Source organism: Hemiscyllium ocellatum, chromosome 16, assembly GCF_020745735.1.
Source record: "Hemiscyllium ocellatum isolate sHemOce1 chromosome 16, sHemOce1.pat.X.cur, whole genome shotgun sequence".
Lineage (NCBI taxonomy): Eukaryota > Metazoa > Chordata > Chondrichthyes > Orectolobiformes > Hemiscylliidae > Hemiscyllium > Hemiscyllium ocellatum.
Window position 1 is genome coordinate 61,451,135 of NC_083416.1, and position 13,805 is coordinate 61,464,939.

General features: G+C 40.7%; 1 protein-coding gene across 1 annotated transcript in view; it reads left to right on the plus strand.

Annotated features, from left to right (window-relative positions):
* The window catches only part of LOC132823447 (heat shock 70 kDa protein 4-like), a 72,520-nt gene that overhangs the window by 4,382 nt on the left and 54,333 nt on the right, over positions 1-13,805 (plus strand). Inside the window, exon 2 of the mRNA XM_060837318.1 lies at positions 13,202-13,259. Within this exon, the coding sequence (XP_060693301.1) occupies positions 13,202-13,259 (58 nt within the window). The remainder of the gene's footprint in view (positions 1-13,201; positions 13,260-13,805) is intronic.

Sequence of the window (13,805 nt, forward strand, 5' to 3'; positions counted from 1 at the left end):
GTACAAACTCCACACAGACAGTCATCTGAGGCTAGAATCGAACCTGGGACTCTAGTACTGTGAGGTAGCAGTGCTAACCACTGACCCACCTGCTGCCTTATAGACAGTCTAGGTCAAAATAGGACCTTGACAGAGTGTATCTGCCAAAACAATTTTACAGTTGCCCACGTTATTTGACAACTTGTGTGACATTCATTACTGATTTGCTCCTCCTTGTCATGAATTGATCATGTGAAATTTTGAAGAGTTTTCTGGGTGACAGTCAAGTGGCGTTTTTGTGACCAGGTCTGTCAAGCGAATACCATCGGGTTTGATTCTTGATCTCTTGTTTGTGTACGTTAATGATCAAGAGGGAAAGTGTTAAGCTAGTTGGTGGAAAAAGGAATTTCATGCTGAAAAGTGAGATGATGCAGTTTGGTGGGGACTAACAAGGCAAATGAGTATGAATAGGATCCGAAGAAGTATAGAACGTCAAGGGTCTTGATGTGCATGTCTTAATGGCAACAGAACAGATAGAAAAGGTGGTTAAGAAGGTTTATGGGATACTTATTAGTTAAGATATTGAAGATAAGAGCTGTTATAATGAAAAACTGTGTGCAATTCCGATTGCCACACAATAGGAAGGATGTGATTGCACTGAAGGGTGCAGCAAGAAGGCATAAGTTTAAAATGAGAGGGAAAAGTTTAAAAGGGACTTAAGTGGCAATTTTTCACGCAGAGGCTGGTGCATGTATGGAATGAGCTGCCAGACAAAGTGGTGGAGGCCGCTATGATTGCAACATGGGAGTATGAGTAAGAAGGGTTTAGTGGGATTTGAGTGAAATGATGTCAGGTGAGACTAGATTCATTTATTATATTGGGTCGGCGTGGACGAGTTGAACCGAAGGGGTCTGTTTCCATGTTCTAAGGCTCTGACTGTAAAACTGATTCGCCAGGATATTGCCTGGACTGAAGTGAATCAGCTGTGGAGACACACCACGGGCAAGGATTGTTTTCCATCAAGCAAAAAAAGTTGAGCAGATGTTCTAACTGAGGTGTAAAAATCGTTTTGAAGATAGATAGGGAGAAATATTTCCCCTTGCTAAAGGGCTCAGTAATCACGTGACGCAGTTTTAAGGAGGTGAACTGGAGGTTTTGAGGGGATTGAGGGCAAATGTTTTCACCCAGATGGTTTTGGGTGGTAAAGAGGGGAACTGTGAAGACATTTTAGGAACTATTTAGATGAATGCTTAATGCCATGATGCACAGTCCCAAGGGCCAAGTGCTGGGAAATCATGATTAGAGCGTGTGGACCTTCGACTGGTGTGGGCAGTATGGGCCCTAAAGCCTTTTCTGTACTTCAAAAACTACTGATTTCCAGGTAGCTGAGTAAATGAGTACGCATCACTTTGTTATTTTTATTGGAACTTTTCTTTGTGCTTGCTTTTAGAGATTGAAAACAATAATTTGTTTATTTTCATGTCAAAACAAGGCAAATTTCTTTAAATCACAGCAAAGATGTCCAGTTAAATGTGCCATTTGGATGATCCTAAAAGATGTGGTTTCACCTGTTCCAGTCTGCCATTGCAACGCTTGTAACAAAATACTGCACTCAAATGTCACAAGGGCATCTACAACAGTTTTCCAAGGGTATCCTTATTAGTGGTTTGTGTGTGACTCATCTTTGTGATAGCTCCTAGTTCTTTTTTAATCTTGTGACTAATGGTGTTAATGACAAAATTCAGTCAACAAACTAATTGCACGATTGTTCCAAACTTTCACAGTATTAATTGAATTTATTAGGCAAACATTATTTCCTTCAAAGCATTATGAATTGTATTTATTCGTGGCAAAAATCTAATTGATAAAGTTTGTTTTTGTTATGTTACTGGACATACTGTCCTGTGATACCAACTTGAGCTTGTACATTTCCAATGTGTTTTATTTTTCTTATTTCAGAATCTTTAACATTCTGCTGTACCAATTAAGTTGAGGTGAATGTACCATGTGAACACATTTGGATTTGTGCTTTATAGCTTCACCTGATGAAGAAAATTCTGAGAAAAGACCATTTTAAGTTGGGTTATGGTATAAAGAAATTTGAGTGAGAATTTTCAATGTTTTCTGATGGTTGGGATTGTCCAAGTTTGGTCAAAAGCTGCAGTACAATTATATCTGCTTTATATATATTTACAGAAAATAGTATATAAATAAATGCTTAGTAGTGAAGAATTTAAACATTGCTAAAAGGAGACCAAAAGTTGAAGCTTTTCATCTTGAGCTCATTAGAGATGCACCATTTTATGTAGCCCAAGAAGAGGGTGCTGATTGGCTGGATCATCTTTCATAGAGATGCAAAAAGAAGGGCTCCTATGATTAATGGTAGGCCCTTGGGTAGTCCTGGAGAACAGAGGGACCCAGGGATTCTGGTACATAATTCTTTGCAGTTTGTGTCACACGTAGACAGGGTGGTACAAAAGGAGTTTGGCACACTTGCCTTCATTGCTCAGCCCGTTGAGTATAGGAGTTGGGAAGTCATGTTGAGGTTGTATAGGACATTAATGAGACCTCTTTAGGAAAACTATTCAGTTCTAGTTGCCCAGTTATAGGAAGAATATTATTGGAGAGGGTTCAGTAGTGGGTGTCACTCTGTTTATGTGATGTACCCATACCATCCTTTTCCTTAGCCTGTAAATTGCTTCACATCATAAGCTCAACAATTTCCCTTTGAAACTATAATTGAATCTGCCTCCACAACACACTCTCATGCAATGTTTTACAGAACTTCATCACTTGATGATACATATTTGCTCTCTTGCCATTCACCTTAGATCAGAATCTTTTGTTTTCAACCACAAATGGGGGTAGCAGATGACGAGAAATAGTATCTGGGGCACCTCATGATTTTGCATGTCTCGGACGTATCTTTCATGAACTTTTTCTTTCCAAGCAGAAGAACAGTCTGATCTAAAATAAAACTAAGAAATGGAGGTGCTGGACCTCCTGAAACAAAAACAGAAATTGTTGGAAAAACTCAGCAGGTTTGGCAGCATCTATGGAGACAGAACCAAGTTAATGTTTCTAGTCCTGTGACCTTTCAGTTCATCCCTCTTCAGATGCTTTCAGACCTGCTGAATTTGTCCTGTTTCTGTTTTCTCTAAATTGTCCACATAATTGAAATCCCTCATTCGTGTACTCATCTAAATCTTCACATTTTTCCTAAAGTGTAGTTCCCAGAATTGAGCGCAATACTCCATTTGAGACCAGTTTTTTCAACACAGGTTCATTGCTATGACTTTGCTTTTATTATTGTATGCCTCTATTTATAAAGCTTAAGACCGCATATGACTGTTTAATCATTTTTAACAATTTGCTCTGCAACCTTCAACAATTTGTGAACATTTGTGAACCTAAGTATCTCTGCTGTGGCATTTCTTTCAAATAATATCCCTTGTTACCTTCCCCTCACTCCTAAAGTTTATCATGTATTAGATTGATATTTTACCTGGCTTAGTGGTTAGCATTGCTGCCTCATAGCACCAGGGACCCAGGTTCAATTCCAGCCTCTGTGCAAACTCCACACAGTTGCCATTCTCCCTGTCTGTCTGGGTTTCCTCTGGGTGCTCCGGTTTCCTCCCATAGTCCAAAAATGTGCAGGTCAGGTGAATTGGCCATGCTAAATTGCCCGTGGTATTAGGTGCATTAGTCAGAGGAAAATGGGTTTGCGTGGGTTACTCTTCGGAGGGTCGGTGTGGATTTGTTGGGCAGAATGGCCTGTTTCCACACTGTAGGGAATCTAATCTAATCTTTAAAAAATCTAGCTATTCCCTCTATCTACTTAAGTTTCTATTATATAATTTGCAGTGTTGAATAGATATTCAACTTTTCATGTGCGAGATTCCACCCTTGAAAAATATTGTAACTTGCCTCTTTTGTGCGCTCAATCTGTTTTCGGACAGTGCCTGAAATTTCAGCATGATCTGAGCACAAATGGAGTACCCTGTTGAAAACACCTGCTTGCAACTAAACATTCCACCACGTGTCCATGCCTCGTTGCTGTCACTCTACCTGCTGGGTGGATGTGCTGTGCTGTTGGCTGTTTGGGACTGCAGGATTCCACTGAATGCTTTGCTTTGATTTTGCCACTTAATTAAAATAGAACCAAATTTAAGAATGGTTTGTGAAACAGAGTCCTTTGCTTTGTTTCACAAGTGCATGGTCCATCAAGGTCACTTTCTATTGGTCATATCATAAAGATGTACAGCATGGAAACCCTTTGGTGTAGAACTCGCACTCTATTCTATGCGCTTGCTGCATTGAGTGTTGAGGTCACTTTTGGTGGTTTTGATCATGACGTACGGTAAACAGAGGGAAAATTGATATAAAGAACCTCGGTTACCCAGCAAGATCGCAAGGTCCCGATGCTTGGCTAAACTATTATCCGGCATTCGATTAACCAAACTAAATACTCCCCACCCATGTCCTTCGGATAATCGAGGTTCCCATTTTTCTACTCGAAGCTGATTAATTCCTATCTTAGCTTGCTTGGCACAACTTCCTTATTCCTGAAGAAGGGCTCATGCCCAAAATGTCGATTCTCCTACTCCTTGGTTGCTGCCTGACCTGCTGTGCTTTTCCAGCAACACATTTTTCAGCTCTGATCTCCAGCATCTGCAGTCTTCACTTTCTCCTAGCAGGTTAATTCCAACCATTTAAGTTGCCTAGAAGCCTTCATTTCATCTCCGATCAGAGAAAGTGCTATAATTACATCATTGTCACAGGTTTCACTTTTTTTTTGTTCAGCCATTTTTATCTTGCAAATCCATTCTCACCTCATTAAAATTGGCTACTAACCTGTTTTACTCTGGGTTTATCCTGTCTTCGTAGCTAAACCTGTGCTTGCTGTTTCCTAAATGTTTGCTAACTGACATGATCTGATGGACCCATGTCATTCCCTAAAACAGATCCAGCAATGCCTCTTTCCTTGAAGAGCTAAAATAACAATATGAAGTCTCTGAGCGCACTTCAAAAAATAACCTTGTTTCCACTGCCATTTATGCCATTTGTATCCCAGTTTATATCAGAAAATTTGCTTCTCCTATTAAGAGCTGCACCTTCACTTAGTGTATGGTGCTGCCATGTATCTAAATTCTGTAAGACTTGAAGGTGCAGACCAGGTTTGTTTGAAGTTGATTGAAAAAAAACTGAATCTGAGATGAGGGAAGGCCTTTGGTTGTAGTATGGCTTGTTAATCAAACTACTTTGGCAGTGGTAAGGAGCAGATCTTTTCAATGGAATTGTGCGTAATCTTTGAAGGGTGTATGTCTAATTTTAGCCCTTATTACGCTGTGTTGATTAGGCCCTATTGAACTCTTAAGTTGATATATTTTAATTGTGAATTTCTGTTCCCTTGAGGAGAAATGCTTGTAATGCTACAGTTTTATTGGGGGATCTCAATTTTAAAAAAATCTGAAATGGTATAATAGACAATGGCATCAATAGTACAAAAGGAACATATTGTGGATGATGGAAATCTGAAACAAAGAGAAAATTATGGAAATAGTCAACAGGGAAGGCAATGAATAGCCTTCTGGTATTACCTTAAAACTATTAATCGTGAAACCCTGTTAATGTTCTGGGGAACCTGGGTGCAAATGGTAGAATTTGAGTCAGTCAAACCCGTCTGTCCAACAAGTCCATGCTAACCATGTTCCCAAACTAAACTAGACCCACCTGCCTGTATTTTGCCCATATCCCTCCCAACCTTCTCTCTTCATATAATTATCCAAATGTCTCTTATGTTGCAATTATGCCTGCATCCACTACTTCCCCTCATGTCATTCCACAGACCAACCATTCACTGCTTTTTGAAATAAATTGTCCCTAATTTTTTTTTTTAATCTTTCTCCTTTCGCATTAAAAATACGCCCCATGGTTTTGAGCGCTCTCACCCAAGGCAAAAGACCTTGTTCTCAACTTATCTATGACCTCGGATTTTATAAACCTCTACAAAGTCATCTCTGAACCTGCTACGCTAAGTCCCAGCCCATTTCTGTAACCTGAGCCCTCTATTCCTGGCAATATCTGGTAAATCTTTTCTGAATCCTCTCCAGCTTAATATCCTTTTGTGATAGGGCAACCTGAACTGCATGCATTAATCCAGAAGAGGACTCACCAATTTGACTACCTCAACATGACATCCCAACTCCTATACTAGAAGGTTTGAACAATAACGGCAAGAGTGGTAAACAGCTTCTTAACCATTCTGTCTACCTGTGACACAAATATAAAAGAACTATTTACCCGAACCTCTGTTCTACAACAATACCAGGGCCCTGTTATTCTATAATTCCTGTCCTTTTTCTTGTATTACCAAAATGCAATACCTCTCATTAATCCAAATTTAAACTCCAACCAATTGATCAAGGTCTCTCTTTATAATCTTAGATAACCTTCTTCACTGTCCATGATACCACTAATTTTGGTGTTATCTGCAAATTTACTAATCTTGCTTCTGACATTCTCGTCCAAATCATTTATGTAAATGACAGACAAACGTGGATCCAGTACTGACCCCTGGGGAACACCGCTGGTCACAGGCCTCCAGTCTGAAAAACAACTCTCCTCCTCCACCCTCAGTTTCTTGCCATCAAGCCAATTTTCTATTCGTTTGGCAAGCTCACCCTGAATCCTATATGATATAATGTGACTAATTAGTCTGCTATGCGGAACCTTGCCAAAGGCTTTTAATAAAGTCAGTAAACAATGTCTACCGCTTTGCCTTCCTCTATCGTTTTGGTTAATTCCTCAACAAACTCAAATCAGGTTTGAGATACAACATTTTTCTCTCGCAAAACAATGCTGACTATACCTAATCATTCCTTGCTCCTCTAAAAGCCTGTAAATCGTATCTTTCGGAATCGCTTCCAACAATCTACCCACCAATGATTTCAGATTCGTCGGTTTATTGTTCCCAGGCTTACCGCCTATCTAAATAAAGGTACAACATTAGTCACCCTCAGGTCATCTGGCATCTTCACCTGTGGCTATCTGTGGTACAGATATTTGTGCTAGGGGCTTTGCAATTTCTTCCATTAATCTCCTGGGATACACTAGATCAGGTCCTAGAGACTACTTATGGTTTTACAAATCAAGCATACAGTTTTTACTTTGAATCATTTGTTTGGAACTTCTATAGTGCACATGTTTGTCGAGTTTTGATCTGGAGAAGGTTTTTATGTTTGAAATTTTATATTTCTGAAAAAGTCTACATGAAAAAACATGTCGGCAAAGAAGGAGAGATTGTGGAGGGCTGTAAAGGAATCTTTTTAATCCAGCGATTGAAAGCTAACGATTGGAGGATTTGGAGGCTTTTTTCAGCTAAGTGATTTTTTAAAACATGTTTAATTTTTAATCTTTTGCATGATTGAGATTAAAATCTCTGGGCAAGGAAGTTGTTTATTTTTATATGTAAAGTGCTATTGAGAGCTTTTTTTAGGCTTAGTGTCACAGAGCATACAAGAGACACTCACTAGTAAATTTTAGAGAAGTGATTACACAACAGGATCAGACATGACTGTCAGAAAAGGTAAGATGGTTCAGAAGTCTCCTGTGGTTATTGTCTCAAACAGATATTCCATTTGAGTCCTGTTAAAGGAGAGAGTTTCCTCTGAAAAACTAGAAGTGGCAGTCAGATCTTGAGCACTAAGAATGAATTTTGTGTTAAGCAGGGTTTGTCAAGATTTAAAAGAATCATGATAGAGGATTGTCCTGTTAGAGGCATAGTCAGGAGAATTCTGTGGCTGTGAGCGTGAACCTAGGATAGTGTGTTGCTTTCCTGGTGCCAGAGTACATATCAAAATGATTGTGGCATGTTGTGAAAGGGGAGAGCGAGAAGCTGGAGGCTGTTTGGCAAAGGTTTGAGGCTTTGTGGAGTGAATATAAGAGGTTAGGTTAAAAACAGAACCTGAAAAGTAGTAATCAGTTTACTCCTGGTGCTAAGTTCTAATGAGGAAAGCAATAATAGATAGCACAGATAATTCGGTAGAGAAGTGGTAGTACAATGCAGGTTCATTGAGTCACCAAGATACAGCATGGAAACAGACCCTTCGGGTTCTTGGATAATTGGGATTTCATCTATGGCAGAAAAGACTTGCAAAAAAGGGATGAGTTTCACTTGAACTGGAAGGGGACCAGTATCCTGAGAGATTTGCTAGTTGTGTTCTGAAACTTAGGTATGTGGTATGGTGTTGCTAAGTAGCCATAAAGATAGACAGAGATGGATGGTTTGGAATCAGAAAAGAGCGAGTTAATTTGAAAAGACCAACGAGCAAGCCAGAGAACAAGTAACCGAAGAATTTAACTGCATTTATTTCAATACAAGAGGTCTTACAGATAAGGCTGATAAACTCAAGACATGTATGGGAGCATGCGACTTATTAGATTAGATTAGAATCCCTACAGTATAGAAACATGCCCTTTGGCCCAACAAGTCCACACCGACTCTCTGAAGAGTAACCCACCCAGACCTATTCCCCTATCCTGTATTTACCCCTGACTAATGCACCTGAACACTATGGGCAATTTAGCCTGGCCAACTCAATGAACCTGCACATCTTTGACTGTGGGAGGAAACCGGAGCACCCGGAGGAAACCTGCGCAAATGCCACAGTCTCCCAAAGGTGGAATTGAACCCAGGTGCCTGGCGCTGAGGCAGCAGTGCTAACCACTGAGCCACCATGCCACTCCATATCATAACCATTATAGAAACTTGGCTGAAGGAAGGGAAGGACAGTACTGGCAGCTGAATGTTCTGAATTTTAGATGCTATAGGAAGGATAGAAAGGGGGAAAGGTGTACTTAATTTAAGGAAAATATACTATAATTAGAGAGAGAGTATTTCTAATGGATTATCCAATGGGTTGAAATTAGAAATAAAGGGATAATCACCCTGATGGGATTATACTATAGGCCCCCCAATTGTCAGAAATTGAGAACCAATATGTACAGAGGTAGGATTGTAATAGGACATTTTAATTTTCCAAACATTGACTGGGGCTGCCACACTGTTTTAAAGTTTGGATGATGAGGGATTTATTAAATGCATTCAAAAAGTTATCTTTATCAATATGTAAATCTTCCTAATAGAGAAGGAGCAAAAATTGACTTTGAATTCAACATCTGAAATTAAAAATCTAAAGATGACCAAGGAATCATTATTGATTGTCAAAAATAAATGGCTCCCCAATGCCCTTGAGGGAAACAAATCTGTCCGCTTAATCTGTTCTGTTCTTCATGTAATTCTAGACCCACAGCAATGTGATTTATTGTCACCTGCTCTCTCAAATGGCTTAGCAAGCCACTCGGTTGTACGCATCATTATGAAATCTCAACAAAGTAATGAAACTGGAAGGACAACCTGGTATCAACCTAGGCACCAGAAAAGACAACGGCAGAAGCAGCCCTGTCAACTCTGCAGAATTCTCTTCACTAATATCTGGGGGCTTGTGTCAAAATAAGAGAACTGTCTCTGTAACAGCCTGACATATTGGCACTCATGGTATCATACCTTACTGACAATGCCCCAGCCTCCACCATCACCATCCCCACAAATGTCCTCTTTCTCCAGAAGGACATAAGTGGAGGCATAGTGTTATACTGTCAAGTGAGAGTTGCCATGGGGATCCTCAATATTGACTCCATATCCCATGCAGTCTCATGACTCCTGGTAAAGCATGGGGGCATGGAAACCACTTGCTGAGTTGCATATACCATCCTCCCATGGCTGATGAATCGTACTCCTGTGTTGAACAAAACTTGGAGAAAGCACTGAGGGTGGCAAGGGTACAAAATGAACTCTGGAGGATTTCAACATTCACCACGAGTGGCTCAGCAGCAGCACTACTGATCAAGCTGGTCATATCCTGAAGGACACAACTACTAGACTGGATCTCTGGCACGTGATGAGGGCAAAACATACCTTGACCACCACCTTGCCAATTTGGTGGTTGCAGATGCATCCCTCTGTGACAGTATCTGTAAGAGTGACCACCACACTGTTCTTTTGGAGTTGAAGTCCTTTCTTCACATTAAGAATAGCCTCCATGTTGTGTGGCACTGTCAACATGCTAAATGGGACAGACTTTAAACAGATCTGGGCACTCAGAACTGGACAACTGAGGTGTTGTGGGCCATCAACAGTAGCAAGATTAGAGTAAAAAATGAGGTCTGCAGATGCTGGAGATCACAGCTGCAAATGTGTTGCTGGTCAAAGCACAGCAGGCCAGGCAGCATCTCAGGAATAGAGAATTCGACGTTTCGAGCATAAGCCCTTCATCAGAAATAAGAGAGAGCGAGCCAAGCAGGCTAAGATAAAAGGTAGGGAGGAGGGACTAGGGGGAGGGGCGATGGAGGTGGGATAGGTGGAAGGAGGTCAAGGTGAGGGTGATAGGCTGGAGTGGGGTGGGGGCGGAGAGGTCAGGAAGAGGATTCCTCTTCCTGACCTCTACGCCCCCACCCCACTCCAGCCTATCACCCTCACCTTGACCTCCTTCCACCTATCCCACCTCCATCGCCCCTCCCCCTAGTCCCTCCTCCCTACCTTTTATCTTAGCCTGCTTGGCTCGCTCTCTCTTATTCCTGATGAAGGGCTTATGCTCGAAACGTCGAATTCTCTATTCCTGAGATGCTGCCTGGCCTGCTGTGCTTTGACCAGCAACACATTTGCAGTAGCAAGATTAGTACAAGCTGCAACCTCCTGGCCCAATGTGTTGTCATCCTGTTTCTCTATCCCTGTATCAGTCAAAGCAAACAATCAGCCACAGTATGGCTTTACCACCACCATCTTCATTACGTGCCCTGTAGGGAGAGAGAGTGATCAGCCATGTGTACAGAGGCCTGAGTTCTCGGTCTTCTCTCAAACAGCAGATTCTTAAGTAATTATGTAATCATTTAAAGGGGAGCAGCATCCAAAAAAGGAACATCTATTGATTGGGTGACCATTACAATCAGTGAGCTCAATAGTAAAGATTAAGTCATCTGGCATTATACAATGAATGTTCTTCACATAATGAATGCTTTTTCATCTTGTTGAATGGCTTTACATAAGTTATGCTTTTTCACCTCGTCAATCCACTCCTTGTCTCCAGCACCTCATTGTTTACTGCAAGTTTTTGTCTGGTCAAAGTCATGCTAGCTGAGCCTTTTGTAAAGCAACCCTAAATTTAACTCCTGCCCTACCTGCTCATACCTTATACACTTCCTCACCATCACCCACTCAACTATTGCTGTTGAGCCTGGGGATCAACACTGCTTCAGTAGAGAGTGCAGGAGTGCAAGGCAGGAGCAGCACCAGGCATATCTAAAAATAAGGTATCAACCTGATAAAAATATTAAACAGGACTACTTGCATGTCAAACCACATAAGCAGCAAGCAAAATGACTGAGCTAAGTGATCTAGGTAAAACCAATGACTGCAGATGCTGGAAACCAGATTCTGGATTAGAGGTGCTGGAAAAGCACAGCAAATCAGGCAGTATCTGAAGAGCAGTAAAGTCGACGTTTCGGGCAAAAGCCCTTCATCTGTATTCCTGATGAAGGGCTTTTGCCTGAAACGTCGATTTTACTGCTCCTCGGATGCTGCCTGAACTGCTGAGCTTTTCCAGCACCTCTAATCCAGAATGAGCTGTGATCTCACAACTAGAAAATCAGATATAAGCTCTGTCGTCCTGCCACAGCAAGTCACATATGGTGGTGCCAATTAAACAATTTGCTGAAGAAAGAGGGTCTGAAAAGATGTAGTAGGATGTTGCCTGGTATAGAAGGTTTGAGTTACAAATTGTTTTCCTTTAACTACATAGTTGCGATCTCTTGTGATGCTGTGCAATAGAGAATCGTGCATTAGAAATAATGCGGCCTATTGGAGAAACCACAAAAAATCGAAATAATAAAAATCATAATTAGCCTAACAAACAATAGCACAGTTTAAATTTTGACTTGTTGTAACTGACCTGTATAGTACTGTATAGTGTAATTCATCAGGATATTCAACTGATTACTCACGATTGGCATTTATACCTGTTGGCTGCACAACATTCCACCTAGTCTTCTAATCCCATCCAATGGTAACTCTGCATAAGTCCAATCCCAAAATGAAACCTGCCTTGTGTGAAATTAAGGCCAATATTGCAATTGGCTACCTATCTATTTGCTGACTGTAACTCATTAGCGTGGACCTCAAGGATTGACAGTAGCTTGCTAACCATCATTTAGAACAGCAACAACTGTCCATGAATCTATTTTGTACAGCATTCAATGTCAAAATAAAAAGTCAATGTGGTAGGAAGGATGTGATTGCTCTTTGAGTGCAGTGGAGATTTACTAGAAAGTTTCCAATGCTGCAGAATTGCAGCTATGAGAAGAGATTGGAGAGTTTAGTGTTGCTTAACTTGAACAGAGAAGGCTGAGGGGCAGCATGATTGAGGTATACAAAATTGTGAGCAGTAGAGTGATTAAACTGGATCAGCCAGTTTCTGTTGGCACTGTTCAAAAACCAGAGATCTTCGATTCAATCTAAGTGGCAGAAGAATTAGAAGGAATGTGAGGAAAAACCTTTTTGTGCAGAGGATGGTGAGTGTTTCAAACTCACTGCCTGAGTTGGTGCTGGAAGAAGAGACCCTAAACTCTTTCAAAAGTACCTGGATCTGCACCTTAAATGCTATAAGATGCAGGTTAATGGGCTGTATGCAGGGAGATGGGAATAGAAAGAGCATCTTGGGTGTTTTTGGATTGGTGTGGACAGAATGGGCCAAATGGCCCCCTTTTGTGCTGTAGTGCTATATCTATAGTTCCAAGAATGAAAGAGAGTGCAAGAGCCAATTGGCCTATTTCTTATATTCTTGCTACTGATGGGATGCAGCCAGGATTCATTGCCTTTTATCAGTGCCTTCCTTTTATTTGATATCTAATGGGGTGAATTGAATTAATTGAAGCCTGACATTGCCCCCCCCCCCCAGACATCTTGAAAGAAGGCTGAGATAAGTTGAGGCTGAAAATTGTTGCAAGCATTTAAGGCATGTTTTTTTGCACTAACTCCTCCCATTATTGAGAATGTGAATTATTGTGGTTCCTGCTCCTCTAGCTAGTTGTACTTCTGTACAAATAAGGTGCAAATTGGCATCCAAGTATAGTTACATTATGCACTTTTTTTTTTAAAAAACTACAGGTCTTGTGTTTCCTTGGGACCTAGAAATCGTTCATTTGGAGCTGCTGCCAAAACTCAGGTAGGAAAAGCTCAGTGCATCCTTTACGAAGAGCTGGAAAATTCCAGATGGCACAATAATCCTATTATTGTAATTTAATTGTCATCAAGCTGCGATCATTGATATTCTCAACTAGAATGAGAATTGTATTCAAGGGTAACAAAGTTTTTTTTTGAATCCATTTTATTTCACAAATAGTCTTTCATGAGTCATGTAAGAGCCACATCTAGTGACGTAAGAGGTAATGTGGTCTTGCGTTCAGGTAGAATGTGTTGTTTGCATGAGCCACACAGTTTTGTTTTTGAACTTGCTGGTTCTGATTTATGCGTGTTCACAATGAGCGGGTTGGTTACTTAGTGCCAGATCAAACAAACAGACTGGCCCCATCTGAATCTGCTGCATCTGGTAAGTATGAGCAGAAAAGTACTGTAAAATGTTACATCGTATATTTGAATTTCATTTTCCCAGTTTACCAATAAGCTAAACAGCTACAGCAATAACTACATCGCCATTCTATGTTCCTACCTTCTGTGAATGGTTGAAAGAAACTGACGCTCAAATTCAAAA